This window comes from Eutrema salsugineum, unplaced genomic scaffold (assembly GCF_000478725.1).
Source record: "Eutrema salsugineum unplaced genomic scaffold, Eutsalg1_0 scaffold_1, whole genome shotgun sequence".
Taxonomy (NCBI): Eukaryota; Viridiplantae; Streptophyta; class Magnoliopsida; order Brassicales; family Brassicaceae; genus Eutrema; species Eutrema salsugineum.
In genome coordinates this window covers 9,296,906-9,316,208 of record NW_006256909.1, presented here as the reverse complement: position 1 = coordinate 9,316,208, position 19,303 = coordinate 9,296,906, and the positions used below count along the sequence as shown (strand labels likewise).

General features: G+C 35.1%; 2 protein-coding genes across 3 annotated transcripts; one reads left to right on the top strand and one right to left on the bottom strand.

Moving 5' to 3' along the window:
* Positions 1–5: 5 nt before the first annotated feature.
* LOC18030523 (scar-like domain-containing protein WAVE 5) lies at positions 6–7,188 on the bottom strand. 2 transcript variants are annotated; one of them, XM_024148576.1, is made up of 7 exons: positions 6,956–7,188; positions 6,307–6,470; positions 5,995–6,118; positions 5,767–5,899; positions 5,468–5,535; positions 257–5,359; positions 6–153 (listed from the first exon to the last, which is right to left on the bottom strand). In XM_024148576.1, the coding sequence occupies exons 1-7, from the start codon at positions 7,114–7,116 to the stop codon at positions 147–149; spliced, it is 5,760 nt and encodes a 1,919-aa protein (XP_024004344.1). In that variant the 5' UTR covers positions 7,117–7,188; the 3' UTR covers positions 6–146. The 2 variants fall into 2 exon arrangements, with proteins under 2 accessions (XP_024004344.1, XP_024004345.1); XM_024148577.1 differs by having other exon boundaries at positions 6,307–6,490; positions 6,956–7,153.
* A 6,305-nt stretch (positions 7,189–13,493) lies between these two features.
* Positions 13,494–14,915, top strand: LOC112081926. Its single transcript, XM_024148986.1, has one exon. It carries the CDS (start codon positions 13,494–13,496, stop codon positions 14,913–14,915), a length of 1,422 nt encoding a protein of 473 aa, XP_024004754.1.
* Positions 14,916–19,303: the final 4,388 nt, after the last annotated feature.

Sequence of the window (19,303 nt, the reverse complement as noted above, 5' to 3'; positions counted from 1 at the left end):
TCATCTTTTCGAGCATCAAATTAATTTATGATATATATTAGTAAATAATGTTTGTATTATTACATTAAATATGAAATTACAGAGAGGAATGTACAAGTAATCAATCAGATTCCTTTTCTTTTATCTTTCACCGTCGTCATCTGTCGCTACAGCCTAATTAACAACGAACGATTTGTTTTGTTAGTCTCATGATGCTAATGATCTGCGACCAATGCAAATGATAAATGAAGAAAGGGGAGAGTTTTGCTATGAGTACCCGACGGATTGGTTCTGCGTTTTCTTCAGAACAGCGTTTGCGTTTGCTTCATTACTGGGACTGTCTTTTGGTTGGTTTGGTGGCCAATCACGGATGATCTCTGAAACAGATGGTTTATATTGTAGATCTTGATCTTGCTCCTGCTCTAGTCTTGGCGATGTGGATTGATGTTCTACAGAGTCGAAACATGGAAGATCAAGAAACGAACCAGAAAAGGAACCCATATCGCCATGTGTACTTCTCTCTCCAGCTTCTTTCAAGCTTGATGCAGATCCTCTAGGGCTTTCATCAGATTCCCACAGCTCAGAATCCGACAAGCAATTGTCTGAAACACAAGGAGATGACTGACAAAAGATATCGCTGTTGTCTTCATCATCAGAGTTGCTAGCCTCTGGAACCAACTGAAATGAAGGGAACATATCAGCATTTCCACCATTGCACTGAGGTTGGCAAGGGATTCTCAGTTTCAATTTGGAATCTGGAGAGGGATTAATTGGGTTGAACGATATTTTCATATGCTGAACCGGTGGTGATGAAGTAGGGGAGCCAAATAGATATGAATCATAATCCAGTTGCTCCTCAAAGCTTGAGCCACGGAGAGTTTGTTGAGTCTTGTCTGCGATAGCTGCTACTTTGGTATCATAGCTAGTAGTAGGTATGGAGTCAAATTTGCAAGTTGAAGAAGAGTTTCCACGAAAGCCAGCCATGAGTAATCTATGACTTAAGCCAAAGACTTTGAATGATGTTGCAGTGCTTTGCAGGTGAGAGTGAGATCCATTAGAATGAGTCAACATGTTGCTTTGTTGTTGAGAGGTGGGATCTGAAACAACTAATGAAAGCGAGCTCTTCTCAGTAGCTTCAACTGATCTGCTCGATGATTCCTGCTTCCTTGCAGCAGGAACACTAGCTTCGTTGATCTCGTTCTGTATATGTTCGCTGACAGAATTAGGCTCAGAAAAGACTGGAGGTTTCGATGGCGCAAGTCCAAGGAGTCCCCCATTGCTCCATATACTTACTGATTCAACAATCGTATCATTTGACAGAGATTCCTGAGTATCTGGAGAATTCGTGACATTGCCACCACTCAATATAACTGTTCTATCAGCAGATTCTGGTTCCAAGAAACCACTCTTCTGATTCACAGAAACATCAGATGCAGTAGAGGGTTCATCATATGCTTCAGCTTCTTTGACCAAAATTTTTTTAGCAGGAAGATCTGTTACCAAAGGTGGTTGGGCAATAGGCATTTCTCGTTCTGTGAAAGAAGGATACGTGGAATCTGGAACTTCCGGTGAGAACTTTTGATCGAAAATAGCTTCGGCAAAAGATAAAAATGCGGCATCGTCCAAAAATACTTTTTGGTCGGGAATACCTTCTGCCAAATCCAGATATGCAGCAGCAGGTTCTTTTGGCCGAATATTTTCTTCGGGAACAGGTTCAGACAAGGGCAGATACGTGGCAACAGGTTCTTCAGGAAAGGTTTTGTTGTGTGGACCAGTTTCTGTAGTGGAACCAGGATCTTCTAACCTGGGGATCTTTTCATCAAAAATAGCTTCGTTCAATGACAGATACGTGGCAACAGGTTCTTCAGGGAAGGTTTTGTTGTGTGGAGCAGCTTCTGTTGTGTAACCAGGAGCTTCTGAGCCTGAAATATTTTCATTCATAACAGCTTCTGGAGAAGGTCGACATGTGGCATCAGGTTCTTCTAGAGAGATCTTTTCATCAGGTAAAGCTTCTGCCAAAGACATATATGAGGTTTTTTCATGTGGAACAGATTCTTCCAAAGATGGATATGTGGAACCAGGACCTGCCAGTGGAGAGATCTTTTCATCACCAACAGCTTCAGATATATATGGATTCGTCGCATCATTAGGTTCTTCTTCTTCTGAGATCTTTTCTTCTGGTAATTCTTCCAAAGAATGATACACTTTCAAAGGTTCACCTGGCAAGATTTCTTCGATGGGCGCGGCTTTTGTCAAAGACAGACATGTGGTGACAGCTTCTTCTGGCAAAACCCTTTTATATGGAGCAGCTTCTGCCAAACACGGATCTATGCCAACAAATTCTTCAAGAGCGATTTGCTCTTGTGGGATAGCTTCTGCCACAGATAAATTTTTGGGATCAAGAACTTTTGGTGAGACATTTTCATCACTTTCAGCTTTGGCACAAGATGGATGTGTGGCATCATCAGATTTTTCTTGTGAGATCTTGTTATTAGGCGATTCTTCCAAAGAAGCATACGCTTCCAAAGGTTCTTCTGGCGGCAAGACTTCTTCCATAGCCACTCCTTTTGCTAAAGATATACATGTGGTGACAGGTTCTTTTGGCAAAATCCTCTCATCAGGAAGAGCTTCTGCCAAACACGGATCTATACCAACAAATTCTTCAAGTGCGATTTGCTCTTGTGGGATAGCTTCTGCCTCAAGCGAATTTGTGGACTCCAGAACTTCTGATGAGAATTGTTCATAACTTACAGCTTCAGAAAGAGATGGATGTGTGGCATCATCAGATTTTTCTAGTGAGATCGTGTTGTTAGGCAATTTTTCCAAAGAAGCATACGCTTCCATTGGTTCTTCTGGTGGCAAGACTTCTTCGATAGCCACTGCTTTACATGTAGTGACAGGTTCTTCTGGCAAAATCCTCTCATCAGGAACAGCTTCTGTCAAACACGGATCTAGACCAACAAATTCTTCAAGGCCGATTTGCTCTTGTGGGATAGCTTCTGCCTCAAGCAAATTTGTGGAATCAAGAACTTCTGATGAGATTTGTTCATAACTAACAGCTTCAGAAAGAGATGGATGTGTGGCATCATCAGCTTCTTCATGCAAAATCTTCTCTTCAGGCAATTCGCCGAAAGAAGGATACGTTTCCAAAGATTTTTCTGGCAAGAGTCCTTCAATTGTCGCAGCTTTTGTCAAAGAGATACATCTGGTGATAGGTTCTTCTGACAAGAGCCTTTCATGTTCAGGCTCTTCTAGCAAGAACCTTTCATCAGGAACAGCTTCTGCCAAACACGGATTTATGCCAACACATTCTTCTAGTGAGATTTGCTCTTGTGGAAGAGCATCTTCCTGAGACAAATCTGTGTAACCAAAAACTTCTGGTGAGATTTTTACATCACTAACTTCAGATAAATTTGTGGCATCATCCGTTTCTTCAAGCGAAATCTTTTCGTCAGGCAACTCAGTCAGAGAAGGATATATTTCCAAAAACTCTTCTGGCAAGGCCTCTTCAGTGGCCACGGCTTTTGTCAAAGACAGGCATGTGGTGACAGGCTCTCCTGACAAAACACTTTCATCAGGAACAGCTTCTGTTAAACACGGATCTATGCCCACAAATTCTTCAAGTCTCGTTTTCTCTCGTGAAACAGCTTCTGCCACAGACAAATTTGTGGAATCAAGAACTTCTGATGATAAGTTTTCTTCTGGAGCAGCTTTGGCATTAGTCGAATGTGTAGAACCATCATATTTTTCTTGCAGGATACTGTCTTTATGCGATTCTGCCAAACAATAATTCACTTCCAAAGGTTTTTCTGGCAGTAATTTTTCGACAGGCATGGCTTCTGTCAAAGGCAAACATGTGGTAACAGGTTCTTCTGTCAAGAACCTTTCATCAGCAGCAGCTTCTGCCAAACATGGATATGTGTCAAGTGAGATTTGCTCTGGTGAAACAGCTTCTGGCACAGCCAAAATCTTCGAATCAGGAACTTCTGGTGAAATTGTCTTTTCTTGATCAGCTTTGGGAAAAGATGGATGAGTAGCATCTGCCGGGGTCATATTGTCAGGAAAAACTTTTCCCGCAGAGTGAATTTTGGGAAGAGAGATTTCCGGCAAGATCTTTTCGTGAGGGAAAATTTCTGCAAAAGACGGATAATTGGCAACAGACTCTCCTGGCAAGATCTTTTCATGGGGAACAGCTTCCGCTAGAGATGGACAGCAGGCCACATGTTTTTCTGGCGAGATCTTTTCAGAAGGAATAGCTTCTTTCAGAGACGGGTCTGATGAGATCTTTTCGTTAGCACAGTTCCCTTCCGTCAAGGTATTTGTGGCAACAGGTTCTTCTCGCATAAGTGCTACATCCGGAAAGGCTTTTTCAGCCAATAACGAAGGGCACATGGAAAAAAATTTCCTTGGCTTTTGAAAAGTCTCATCAGGAGACATAGTTTTGCCACACACTGGATCTGACAGGTAACAGGAAACATCTGCATCTTCAGGAAGGTAGGATCCTGAGCAAGATTCATCTTCAAGATCCTCCGCCGTTTGTTCATATGGTGTATCTTCTGATCCATCATTGCTGTCACTGTTAGCATCTTCTGAACAATAAGTGCTAATATCCCCAAAATAATGCTCCAGTTTCGGTTTTGGTACGCCATCAAGCTCACTCTCTGATTCAGATTCAATTGTATTACGTGCATCCACAAACTCATCTGCTTCACTCCCTTGTTCGCTCTTAATTTCTCCTTCGTTCTCAATTCCTGATTTTCCATCAATACTGTTAGCCTGGCTCTTACTTTGTTTTTCTCCCACAATATCTACCTCATCGAAGAAAATATACGTCCTATCAAAGTCTCTTTGATTTTGCCTCATCCTGTCTGGTGTTCCTGGACCAAACTTTGACTCATGTATCTCTGACGCTTCTTCATCTTTGTTACTTTTCTCAACCCTCGATTCAAGTGTTTCTTTCTTCTCATCACAAACAATAGTAGCACATGGCACAGGTATGTCTTCTGAGGGGCTATATAGAATATTATCATCTACAACTTCAACGCAGCCTTTGGGATCAGGTGAACTTATTCTATCAGCAGTTTGTAAGGATGACAGAAATCCCTCGATTAGCTTCACATCAGGCTTATTTACAGGGCTTTGATTGATGACATACTCGATATAACCTGAACCAGTTATAGAATCACGAGGCTTTGATGACTCTTGGAAATCTGATTGTACTTGTGCTTCACTTTTTTCTTGCGAATCTGACTGCCCTTGCAGATGAGATTGGTCGATAATATCAGATAAATCCTGCATATTAGAGCTACGTGGCATGTCAACTGTGGATGTACTCTGGGAAGTTGTTTGTCTGTCATCAGTTAGAGAACTGAGACGAGCCCTGCACAAACATTCAGGTTAGCAAATGAAATTGTCAAGATCAACTTTACTGCAAATTTAGAACATGAATGGACGAGAACTACTACGTCTAAATTTTAAAAGCACCCACCCGTTAGTTTCATCGGATGTAGACACTGCACGTGATCTGCAAATGTTTCTTTGTGGTAACTTCTTTTTCTGTAATTTCAGCAAAGCACAAATCAGATACAAGTACCGCAGAAGACAGGTAAAAAGCGAAAGAATAAAAACCATAGTATTTGAGATGTTTAACGAATCATATTTTCTTGAAGTCACAAGGTTCTTTACAAGTCAATTATGGTGTGAGGTACACTTGTAAGAAGTCGAAACCAGTTCATCAGCAGAAAAGAAACTCCAATAAACTAAACCAATAAGATATTACTAACAAACCTTTCTTTTGCGGTGAGCTTGATCTCTCTGGACCTTGACATCATCTGCTTTACTACTGTTGCTTAATTCCTTTCTAAAGAATGTTGGGTCTGAGTATTTTCTCAGACATGATCCAGGACCACCTACATCAAATCTGCAAGGTGGGAAAAAAATCAGCCACTTCAGAATAAAGATCCAATGCATTAATTTCAATATATATGAGGACGAAACTAAAAGCTTGTCCCTTACCTGTCAAGCAGATGTAAAGGAGGGGGATCTCTGCACTGTTCATATGTTTCCATAACACACAGTGGCAAATCACTCTGAACAAAATGTCTTTGTCCATTCCTTATACGAGGATGCCACTCACAGCCTACAACAGAGAAAAAAACGAAAGACTAAGAATTTATCTGTACAAAATATCACAACTATATATCACAAGGATGTGTGTTCATATAAGCTTTCATCCCTCTTACACAAGTGAGGTGCAAGATAACGGCAAGAGTGTTACATGACATCAAAATTAAGATCAGGAGACTATAGATGAAAGTAAAGCCATACCTGCTGTGTATGCAAAATGTATGTGGCTTGTCTGTGACAGCACAGCCTTTTCAAGAGGTGTCAGCGCTGACTCTATCCGTTTAACACGGCTTGTCAGTTTCTGACACCTGGATGCAGTAACAGTGACTTCTTCTTGTATGCCATTAAATACTTCTGCGGAAAATCTACATGTAAGAAATGCCACCTGGTTAAAGAACTCTCTATCAGTTTACATTCGCTTCGACCAAATTTATGTTCCGTTCCATGAGGGAAAGATACAAAAATGGAACAAACAATGCAAAATCAAGAACCAAAACCTCTTTATTCCTTGTTCCATTTAAGAAACTTAAGAATTCCTCATCATCAATAGATTAGATGTCCACATAAATGTCAAAGCAAACGTCATACACTCAAGTTCACTATGTTGAGGTACTACCACAACATTCACTGATTAACAATTTACCACGCAGAGACATCTAATAAGTTCTAATCAAAAACTAATGCATAAAAAGCCCTAAGCCCTGACGAAAATCAAATATAGATTGCTACTGAAACCCCTTATTACTCGAAGTAAGAAGAAAATTGATGAGCTTAATACTCTCAATCCTACAAAAATTAGCTACAAATATCCGAATTTCAATCTTCTTTGAAGGAGCAAACGAGAGCTTACTCGGCGAGATCGCCTAGCTGACGAAGAATTCCGACGAGCCCAGCGACTTCAACAGCGCCGAGAATCGTCTTCGGTTCCTCATATTCCACGGCGGCGCTACGGTTGAGCTCCGCCCCACCCAAGCTTAGCTCGTTCCGTATCTTGAACCTCACCAACGGCATTTTCGCTTTCACTCTCTCTCTCTCTCTCTCTTTCTCTCTCTCCCGCAGGAAATGAAACTAAATAAATTAAAACGGGCTGTGAACATTAATTATCAATAAATAAATAAATTGAATTTCACTTTGACAGTTTGACTCTTCTTTATTTTATTTGGACCTAATTAAAGCTCTGAGATATAATTAGAGAGGCTAAGTTTAGATTCCTTATGTTCATTGTGTTTTATGAGTTGATTCAGCTTTCCCAGATAATTATCACTTTTATCGCTAAACACTTGATAAACCCTTTTGTGTTTTAATCCGAAAAATTTTGTCTCCAAACAAAACATCTGTGAATCTGCATGGGCCTGAAATAAGGACAAACATATAGGCCTTAAATGGGCTTACTGTTTCGAGATGTGATGAGACTATCAGATTCTGGGCTGAGTGATCACTTACTTTACTAAAAAAAAAAAATAGATTTGATAACTGAATATTATTATTAAAATTATAAAATCCAATAGTCAAAAACTTTTTTTTTTAAAAAAAGTAAATGTACCATATCACCTTGTTACTATTCATAATTAGATAAATGGGAAAAACAACTATTCAAGCACTGTGCATTTTTCAATAATACAATTTTACCCCTATTTAGTTATTCCTCTAACTCTCTCTCTCTCACATATCTCTTTCCCTTCCTCATTACAATTCGAAGCCTACAGCGACGAACACTCTCTCTCTCACCTATTTCTTTCTCTCCCTCACTACAATTTGAAGCATTGACAGCGATGAAAACTATAATTTATTGTTGTCTTTTTTGCTCAAATGTTTCAATACGTACCTGCTCAGATTTTGTTCTCTGTGCTCTAATGGTAGAAATGATTGATTTTTTTTTTTAAGTTCTGCAAACCGGATCGAATCTTGCTCTAGATCTGTCAAGATTCATCACAAATCATGATAATGTTTCCAGAGGACGACTCGATACAAATCTGCGAGGTGTGGAACGAGAATCTTGAATCAGAGATGGCACTGATTCGAGAAGTCGTCGACGATTTCCCTTTCGTTGCCATGGATACTGATTCTAGGCAGATGTTTTAGTGCAATATATAAGTTGTTAACATGTTAAATTTATTTGTATCGCGTTAAACAAATTAATATCATACTTTAAAGTAACCTAGATAGCTGCAAATGTATTTGCTCTAAAATGTAGATAGCTGCCAATGACTTACCTCTAACTAAGTTTCAATGTTTTGAAAATAAATAACATGTTAGCGAATACAAATATTATGTTAGAGATGATAAATAAATTGTTAGCGGATAAAAATAGTATATTAGAAACGTTAAATAAATTATTAGCGAATACAAATTTTATGTTAGCAAGATAACATATCTTTTATTGATGTAAACTTAGTATTAGCAAGATAACATAACATTTATCATATTAATAAAGTATGTAGTATGATAATAAATTATGTAGTTGTATAACTTATATGTTAACGAAAGAAAAATGATGAAAGAGAAATTCCATACGGGAAAAAAGACTCCTAACAAAAGAAGGAGGGATTAAAAAGTAATAACACTTTCAAAGTGTCCGACAACTGTCTTATCAATTTATTGTTTTTCCCATTTACTTAATTTTGACCAAAATGTAGAATTTCTATCAAATTGTCTCTTTTAAAAAAACAAATTACTGCAATCTTTTGATTTGAAGTTTTGAACGTCAAAATGTCTTAAATTAACAACATACTAGATACCCGTGTATCTGCAAAGGAATATTTTTTTAATCAAAATTTGCAGTGCAATTTATATTTTTAATAGATTAATTTTTCTAATAAGTGACAAAGATTTATTTTTGTGTTTAAATATAATTTTTTTTTAGATTTTTTTTTCTACTATTATTGTGACCACGATCATAAAATCATAATTCTAATCCGATCATTCCATTAATCGAAAAAATAACCGTTATTATAAAAACATATTTCTAACTCGCTCATTCTATTAATCCAAAAAAATTGTGGTTATAAAATCATAATTCTAACATATCTGTTTACATGACTATATAATATAAATATTTACTAATTTTGAAATAATTTTTATCTTAATATCCTGTATTTTTTGATAACTCAACCCGCATAAGATCACAATTATATAAAAAAACCTAACTCGTCTTATCATATCACCATATAATATTAATACTTATCAGTTTTTAATATGTGAAATTTTAGTCTGATTAAATATGATTAAAAAATACAATAAGGTATTCGTTAATCATATGTGTTATTCTAAAAATATTGTTTAAATTTCAAATTTTAAATTAAATCTAACATATATTTAAGGAACCTATATTTAAGGAAGTCTAAAGTAATTTAAATTAAGAATATATATTTTTCAGAATTCAATTTAATTAAAAAAAAACAGTTTGAATTTTAAATTAAATATAACCTATATTTAAGGAAATCATAAGTTATCTAAATTAATATCTATTTTTCGAAATAAAATTTATATATAAAAGAAAATGTGTTTTTTCTCGAATAATATTGTAATAAATTAGAATAACAATAAATAAGGATAATTTTAAAACTTTTTCTAAACACTTCAAAAAAAAAAAAACTTTAGAAGTGTTTGAAAGCAAATACTAAAAGTGCTTCTGTTTTAATATAATCCAATGCATCCGCACAGGAATATTTTTTATTGTTTAACGAATTTTATAATATAATTTTTGTTTTTGAGTTTATATATAGTTATTTTTATAAATATATTTTTTAATAAGTGAAAATATTGATTTTTGTGTTTAGATATATTTTTAAATATTATTTATAGTATTAGAATTAATTATGATTATAAAAATATAATTTTAACCCGTCCGCTCATATTAATTTAAAATAAAAAATTATAAAAACATAATTCTAACTTGTCTGTTCATATTACCGTATAATATAAATATTTGTTAGAAGTTTAAGATATATTAATAGTATTATTTAGCATTATATTTTTCTAAAATTTAATCAACAATAAGTGTATGTAATAATTTTTAATTTTTTTACTTTTACTAGATTTTGCATCCACGCTACGCGTGGATATTTGGTTGATAAAAATTATATGCAATCAATTATTATTATTAAGATATAAATTTTATATGTTAATATTTTAATAATATATTAATAATATTATGGTGTTAATCTAATAATTTTTATGTAAATAGTGAGATTTTAATGGGGTTTTTTTTCTTTCTTAAATCTATATACAATATGTCATATTTCAAAAACATATTATTTGGTCAAAAACTTATAAGTTAATATAACCAAACCAACTAATTTTTTTTTTATAAATCAATCAAATGTTACTTTTTAAACATAGTATTGACATGATGATAACATGTTATACATTCACTTTTTTAAATCAAGAAGATAATTGTTTTTATCATTTTCACTTTTATTCCAATTATATTTGTGTTCTTTAAAAACAATAATAAAATTAAAAATTAATATTTCATCTTTTTCTTCATGTTCATTTTTATTCTTGTTATATCTGTTTTTATCATATTTATTTATTTAAATAATTTCTGTATGATTATATTCAGTTTCATCATATTCATTCTCACTTTTTTCTAATTATAATTAAGTAGGCAAAATTGATACAATTTAATACATACAAATTTATAACAATGAAATAACAAATTGAGCAACTCAAAACTAAGGTCTTCTACATTAATCTATTGCAATTCCAAGTCGAATATACAAAATATAATTTTTTGATCATTTTCCTATAATATATTACATGAGATTATTTGGAAATATGTTTTGCATATGTGAAAAAAAATTAGATGAATATAAATAATAATTATTAGTTATTTAAAATTTTATGTGAAAATTCTTAAAATCAAATATCTTAAACTTGTATAAGTAGCATATATTTTTTGATAGATAATAAATTAAATTTGTAACATAAACAGTGATAATGGAGATTTTAATATCATGTTGCTTTTTTGTTATTTTTAGAGATTTAACTTATTTTTTAGTTTATTTTCTTAACCATAATATTAGAATTAGAAAACTTTTTATAATTTAAAATTTTGATATATACGAATAAAATTATAATTTTAAATGCTGATGTGGATACTTTGAAAATAATATAGCTTTAACTGTTATTAATAATAAAATAATTTTAATTAACAATTTTTCCTATATTTTTGTATTAACAATATAATTTTATTATTTAGATTTTTTTAACAATATAATTTTATTATTTAGATTTTTTTTTTAATTTTAGTTATTGATGTGGACTAATAAAATTGATCTTTTAAATATTTTGAGAATGTCTTTAGAGGCATATAGCTTTAATTTTTTTCTATAATTATATTTTTTTGTTAACAATATAATTTTAAAACTTGAAAATTGTCTTAATTTTAAATATTGATGTGGACCAATAAATTAAATTTTAAATCATATGTGGACATTTTTAGAGACATATAGCTTTAACTTTTATCAATAATAGATTTAGAAAATCAAAGCTGGAAGATCCCACACGAGACCCGTTGCAGCAAGTGATTTTGGTATCTCCTCTTTGGTTTGAGGCTTACCGAATGTATTCGGATGGTGTTTGATCAGCTAATTGTTATTGTTGTGGTTAAGTTTGGGTTGTTAAAACCCTATCAGATGCTATGTTATTTCAAAAATCTAGCTCGGATACTTAGTCTCTTTCGTCTTAATGACGGAATCTCTTTCTCTATTTTCAGTGCTTCTTTTTCAAAAGTGTCGAGTATCAATCACTTGACATGTTTCTCGGATTGCTTGAAATTTATCATTCTTCTCAAATTCTTTGGCCAAGTTTTGGAGTTTTTACGGTTTTTTTTTTAATATTAAAACGGTTTGTAATGACTTTGTTTATATCTCATTTTATTATATTTTTTGTAATTTAGCTAATAGTAAAACATATAGTTTAGTCAAGTTGGTTCCTTTATGTTGTAATGATTCATTTTTTTTAGTAAAACCTAACTATATATATATTTTTATTTATTTGACATGGTTGCACACACAGAAAAACAAAACTTAAAAATTATCATAGTTATATAAAAATGCTAATGTAAGAGTCTCTAAATATGTGTGTATATATTTAATTTAAATTTAAAATTTAAAATTTTAGTTTTTTATTATTAATATGAATTTTATATATAATTTATTTATTTTTAATAATTTTTAAAAACAATAATAGAATTTGGAAATTTTTTTAATTTTCAGTGTTGACCTGGACCAATTAAAAATTTATACATAATTTTTTTACTTAGAAATAATATTAGAATTTGTAAAGTTTCTTAATTTACTTATTCAGCAATAATATTAGAATTTGTAAACTTTCCTTAAATTTTGAATGTTGATGTGGACCAATAAAATTGCTCTTTTAAATCCTATGTGGACACCTTAAAATGCATTTAGCTTCAACTTTTATTAGTATATAAGATTCTGTGTAAAAAAATATATTTTCGATACACATGTATGATTCAAAATTAGTGATTTTAGTTATCAAAATATTTTTAACCCGTTTTTTATATATAATTTCAGTTCTATGAATTATTAAAAATATATTTTTAATATTTAAATTATACATTTGACTTTTACTTATTATTTTATTAATAATTTGTTAATAAATAATAATCGTAAATATTTTAATAATCAACATAAATATCATATCATTTACATCATCATAAATATTTTATATTTCAAATATGGCCATTATTTTTTCATATGTGAAATATTTTTTTTTTAAATTCTAAATATTTTTGATAAAAACTCTTAATAGTATAGAAATTATTTAAATTAGAATATTTAAATCAAATATAAATTAATATCTGATTTATTAATTTAAATCAAATCAAATCAAATCTAAATTACCTATATTTATGAAAATTTAAAAAATTTTAAATTAATAACTAATTTTCGAAATTAAATATAAATAATTATTAAAATTATTTTCAAATACTTAAAAAAATAAAAGTGTTTGGAAGCAAATATTAAAAATGCTTCTAATATAATAGATAATAGATTACTCCAAGCGACTCAACCATCTGATGGAAAAAGGACTCCCTCTTTTGGGCTTAAGACTCCCTGTTTGATTTAGAGGCTCCCTTTAAATTTTGATAGAGCTTTTGTGTGGAAAACTCTTTCCCTTTGTCGAAATCTTATCCTGTTACCTCGTATTGTGGTCCTTTTTCTTCAGATCTTCTTTCGCTTTGAAGTTTTTCTTGGTTCTCTTCAGCTAAATATTTCTAAGATCTCTTAATTTCTGTTCCCTTCCATCCTTCTTTGGGATTTGAAGTGTGCTTCGTGAGTAAGGGTCTGGACATTTTATTTGGAGGCTTCTCAGCTGTTTGTTGCTATCTTCTGTTTCCTGTGATAATGTCTTCGGCCATGGATAAGGCCCTGATGGCGATGTCTCTGGAAGAAGAGGATGTGCCGTTTGATATGATGGATCTTCCGGAGTATAGTTCTTGCGAACGGAATGTTTTCAGTGTTATTGGTAGGTTACTGAATCCAGACTGCCAAAAGATGGCTAGTTTGATTTTAGATATGCCAAGGAAGTGGCAGAAGTATGATAGAGCTCGTGGGGTCGCTCTATCTAAGGAAAAGTTTCAGTTCATTTTTAGTTCTGAGAATGATTTAGATGAAATTCTTATGAAAGGGTTTCAGACTTTTAATGAGTGGGGTTTGGCCATTAAAAGATGGGAAAACACTCCTCCGGTGGATTACCTTCAGTTTGTGCTGTTATGGGTACAACTTCGGAATATCCTTGTCAATCATTACACTGTCGAAGCAATCATGACCTTTGGAGATGTTGTTGGTCAGGTCATCGAGGTGGCTTTCGACCCGAAGAAATCGCAGAGTCGGGGTTTCGTTCGAGTGAAGATCTTATTTGATGTCTCAAAGCCTCTACGTAAATCAAAAGTTTTTAATCTTCCTAGAGGTGCAGGTCAGGCTAATATTGAGTATTTTTATGAGAAGGTTCAAAAAAGATGCTACTCGTGTCAACGTTTGACTCATGATCAAAGTGTTTGTCCAATCTTGGTCAAGATAAGGCAAGATCAAGCTATCAGTAGGAGGATGGACAAAGTTTTTGACAAACCGATTCCTGAACCGGTTCTTAAGAAGTCTGACCCTTTGTTTGGAGTTTTGGAAAAATCTCAAGTGGGTATTCAACCAGTTTTGGGTCGCCCGAGGATCGCTCCAGAAGTCTTAGAAGGGATGAGGCAATATCTGCTTGTTGCTGAGGGTGAAGAAAGGAAAATTAGAGAAGAAAGAGTTAAGAGGACTGTTTTTGAGGCTGAATCTTCTTCGGCTTCTCAAAAGTCTATCCTAAGACTTGAGCCTCCCCCGATCATTTCCAGAGATCCGATGAAAGGTAAAGGTCTTGTTTTTGGATATGGATCGGATGACTCTTCAACTCAGTCTGAAAGAATTATTCCCCATGGTCCAAAGCTTTTATCTGCTGCCATTCAAGCGGCTGCTCCATCTGTGAGGAAGCCTCGTAATTCAGATATGCAAGATGAAAGTTCTGCAGTAAATGTTTTTGGTGATTCATCTCCTTTTCAGGATGGTTCAACGGGTTATAAGATTGGTCTCTTTGAGGCTAGTCCTTCCGGAACCAAACTAAAAGGGAGCAATCCAAGGAAAAGGCCAGGGAAAAATATAAGAAGATTCAAGGGATCTGTGAATGGTGGTTTCAATGGAGCTGGTTCGAAGAAAGAAGGCTTAGAAATTGGAGTGATTGAAAAAAAGAAAACACAAAGAAAAGTTGGAAGGAGTACCCAAAGCTGCAAGGCCAAATACTCATGAGATGGTCCCAAAGGAGGGACTGTCCAAAGATTTATGAGTCTTCTGAGTTGGAATTGTCAGGGATTGGGCCGTGTTCAAGACTTGACGATTCCGCGTCTCAAAGAAATGCGTAAAAAACATTTCCCAGAGATTCTGTTCTTGATGGAGACTATGCATAATAAGAATGTGTTGGTAGATTTGCAGGAGTGGTTAGGGTATGATAAAATCTTTACTGTTGAGCCGGTGGGGACTTGTGGTGGCCTTGCTCTGCTGTGGAAAAACAGTGTTTCTGTGGATATGAAGTTTGTAAATAAGAATCTTTTTGATTTTCATGTGCAGTTTGGTAAAGATGAATTCTTTGTGTCGTGTGTTTACGGGAATCCTAATGTCAAGTTGAGACAAGTGGTTTGGGAAAGACTGATGAGGATTGGAATCCATAGAAAGGAGAAGTGGTGCATGCTTGGAGATTTTAACGAAATCTTGCACAATGGTGAAAAAGTAGGTGGACCGAGAAGAAGTGATTCATCTTTTGTGGGGTTCGCTGATATGCTTAATAATTGTGGGATGTCTGAAATGCAGGCATCGGGTAACAGTTTCACGTTGGGTGGAATGAGAGGCAAACTTTGGATCCAATGCAAGCTAGATAGATGATTCGGAAATAAAGAATGGTTTAAGTTCTATCCAGCGTCAAACCAAGCCTTCCTTGATAAGAGAGGATCAGATCATAGACCGGTGTTGGTGAGCTTAATGTCATCAAAAGAGTCTTATAGAGAAAGCTTCAGGTTTGACAAAAGGTTTTTAAATAAACCTAATGTTAAAGAAGCTATTCTTCAAGCGTGGAGTAAGAAAAAGAATGGCTCGGTGTCTTCGGTGTCTAAGAGGTTAAGCGAATGCAGAAAGTCGCTCAGTTCTTGGAAAAAAGAAAACAACTTGAATTCTCAGGATAAAATTCAACAGATTCAGGTCACTTTGGAGTGTGAACAATCGGCTTTATATCCTTGTGGTAGACAAGTTGATTTTCTGAAAATCAAACTCTTGGAAGCCTACAGAGAAGAAGAAGATTTCTGGAGTCAAAAAAGCAGAGACAATTGGTTGCGTGAGGGTGACAAAAACTCTAAATTCTTTCATGCATCAGTGAAGTTCAGTAGACAAAGGAAAAGGTTAGAGTTTCTGAGAGATTCTAAAGGAAACAAGCACTTCTCTGATGCATCAAAAGGTGAAGTAGCGGCTGCATACTTCAAACAGCTTTTCAAATCTTCTAATCCGGATTGCTTTCATCAGTTATTTCAAGGATTTCAGGCTCGTGTAACTGATGTTATGAATGAGCAGCTGATTAAAAAAGTTTCTAGAGAGGAAGTCAAGCTTGCTGTTTTCTCTATAAAGCCATCTAGTGCTCCTGGGGCTGATGGTATGACAGGTCTGTTTTATCAAAAATACTGGGAGATTGTTGGGGATCAAGTCACTTTGGAAATTGAGGATTTTTTCTTATCCGGGAATTTGCCTAAAGAATGGAATTATACCCAACTGTGTTTGCTTCCTAAGACAGTCGATCCATCTCTGATGTCTGATCTGAGGCCGATCAGCCTTTGCAATGTTATGTATAAGATTATTTCAAAGATCATGGTTTTTAGACTTCAGCCATTCTTACCCAGTCTAGTGTCCCCAAACCAATCAGCCTTCGTTTCGGAGAGACTAATATCAGATAACATCATGGTGGCACATGAACTGATTCATGGTATTAGGACGCACCCTTCGATTTCAAAGGAATTCATGGCTATAAAGTCCGATATGTCCAAAGCATATGATAGGGTTGAATGGAACTACCTGAGAACTTTGTTGCTGCTATGGGATTCCATCATAAGTGGACTGATTGGGTTATGAAGTGTGTGTCTACAGTTTCTCTGTTCTGATAAACGACCAGGCACATGGTTTGCGCCAAGGTGATCCCTTGTCTCCCTTTTTATTTGTTCTGTGCACTGAAGGGCTGACCCACCTATTGAACAAAGCAGAGCAAGAAAGTTTTTTGGATGGTATTCGGTTTGCTGACTCTGGTCCATCAGTACATCATCTGCTCACTACAAGAAAGATCGGCTTTTACGTCGGCAGATATCGACGTAAAATCGACGTAAAAGAGCATTTACGTCGAATTAACGACGAATTAAAAATCGTCGTAAAACGATCGTCGTAAAACCGAAATCGTCGTAAAATCGTCGTAAAATTACCAACTCCGGAAAATCGTCGTAAAATCGTCGGGAACTATTCGTCGTAAATGCGTCATAAATTTTCCAACGGATGTACAACGAAAGAACTCCATCATAAAAACGACGTAAAATCGATGTAAAATTACATCGATTTAACAACGATTAGGAGACGAACAATTTCAATTAAGGGAAACTAAATTTTTAATTGTCGATGTTAAATCGTCGTAAAGTTTCGACGTAAACTTATTCGTCGTAAATTCGTCGTTAAATATTCGACGTTAAATCGACGTAAATGTACGACGAATTTACGTCGATTTATAAATTAATTATTTAATTCGATTTTAATTTAATTAATGAATTTTTAAAATAATCAAAAAATTAAAAATAGAAAAAATTTAAATTTAAATTGAAATTTAAATTCAAAAATAATTTATAAATAAAAAAAAATTAATACAAATTGTTTTTTACAAAAAAACCTAATCTATACAATGATGTCGTAATCGTCGAGGTTGAGATCGACGTCACGAGGAGGCTCTCCGTCTTGGCCGCCCATCGCTGCTAGGCCGACGTTTCCCGTCTGCACTACCGGAGCCGAAGTCTGACCGCCCGTCGCTGCTGAGACCGGAGCCGAAGACTGACCGCCCTGCGTCTGCTGGTCCGATGGTCCAGTACCGGAACTACCACCGGTCTCAAAAACCCTCCGTGCTCGCTGTTGCCTCGCTCGGATTGCGGTGGCCAACTGCGGAACCGCTTCTGCAATGATGTCGAAGAGATCATGTATCTCGGTGAGCTCCTGCTTCTGGGCCACTTGCTCATGCCTGAGACTGGTGATCTCAGCATTGGCCGTAGCAAGCTCCTGCGAAGCTGCGGATCCCTGCGTGCGGAATCCGGAAGCCGTGGCGGCAGGACAGTCTCTAATAGAGCCCATCCCTAAGGTCCGTGCTTCTTCTTCGGAGCAACCTACAAATGGAAAATAAAAACGTTAATTATTTATTAAGTAATTATAAATATAATAAATTTTTAAAAAATTGAAATAGATATCATACCTCTTCGAAAATCTGGTCTTGCTCAGCGACGGGTCAACGGTACTTGGATAGTACCGTCAGGTGTGGCCTGGGTCTCCCGCTCGGCGATCCGCTGCATAGCGGCATTGTAGATCTCCTCGGACCGAGCGTCGACAAAGCTCCCGTCCTTCTTCCGGTGAGTGGTCTCGAAGAGCTACGTCATTGGAGGTAGTTCTCCTCCGTTCTCCTACGATCACTCCCATTCGTCGTAAATTCGTCGTAATAAAAACCACATTTCTACAAGTTCCTGAACCTTATACTACATACTCTTATATAATACATCAGTTTACTTAGGAAAATGAACCCAAAAACCATTCTGTAAGTTGGGAAAGCTAGGGTTTAGGGTTTGCATAGTACGACGAATTTACGACGATTTCTAAATAATCGTCGTAAATTCGTCGTAATAGTCAACATATGTCCAAGTCAACACTTAAACAAATTTTCATCAACATTTAATTAGTCTTCATTAATTGGCTTTAATTTTTCAAAAATTTAAATTTGACAAATGTTACATTGAAACGTTCAAAGCATGCAATTAAATGTCAAAATATTTAATTAGTCTTCATCAACATTTTCCTCGGTGTCCTCATCATCATTGTCATCATCATCACCGCTTGTTTGAAATTCGTCAGCACCTTCTTCAGTTTCGTCCCCATGTAGACCTTCAACTTGTCGATTACGTGGATCAATTAAAAGAACATTTTCTTCAACATCCGGTTCTGTAATGTGGACACAATCATCTTGTTGCATTGGCGGGAGATCTACACCATCAATTATACCCCTTGGAGCAACTTTGACAACCGCCAGCCATGAAATTCCCGTATTCCGAACTCGAGGATATGGAACAAAGGTGACTTGTTCTGCTTGAGATGCAAGTATAAATGGCTCGAACTTATTGTATCGCCGAGATGCGTTTACATCTACCACTCCAAATTTGTTAATTCGCACTCCACGACCTACCGTAGGATCAAACCAATCACATTTGAATAGAACAGTTTTCTTTCTGACTAATCCGGGGTATTCCACTTCAATTATCTCTTTGATGATCCCATAAAAGTCTACTTCACCTCGTACACAAACTCCATAGTTTGTAGTTGCCCGTTGAGTGCCATGACTATAAGTATGAAAAACATAGCCACGTGTG

What these genes read in the sequence shown, in the direction of transcription:
- LOC18030523 (XM_024148576.1), bottom strand. Translation starts at nt 7,116, where the DNA reads ATGCCGTTGGTGAGGTTCAAGATACGGAACGAGCTAAGCTTGGGTGGG. An exon ending in CAGCTAGGCGATCTCGCCGA is followed by an intron (nt 6,471 to 6,955) that starts GTAAGCTCTCGT and finishes TCTTACATGTAG; the next exon opens with ATTTTCCGCAGAAGTATTTA. An exon ending in ACATTTTGCATACACAGCAG is followed by an intron (nt 6,119 to 6,306) that starts GTATGGCTTTAC and finishes TCTCTGTTGTAG; the next exon opens with GCTGTGAGTGGCATCCTCGT.
- LOC112081926 (XM_024148986.1), top strand. Translation starts at nt 13,494, where the DNA reads ATGGATAAGGCCCTGATGGCGATGTCTCTGGAAGAAGAGGATGTGCCG.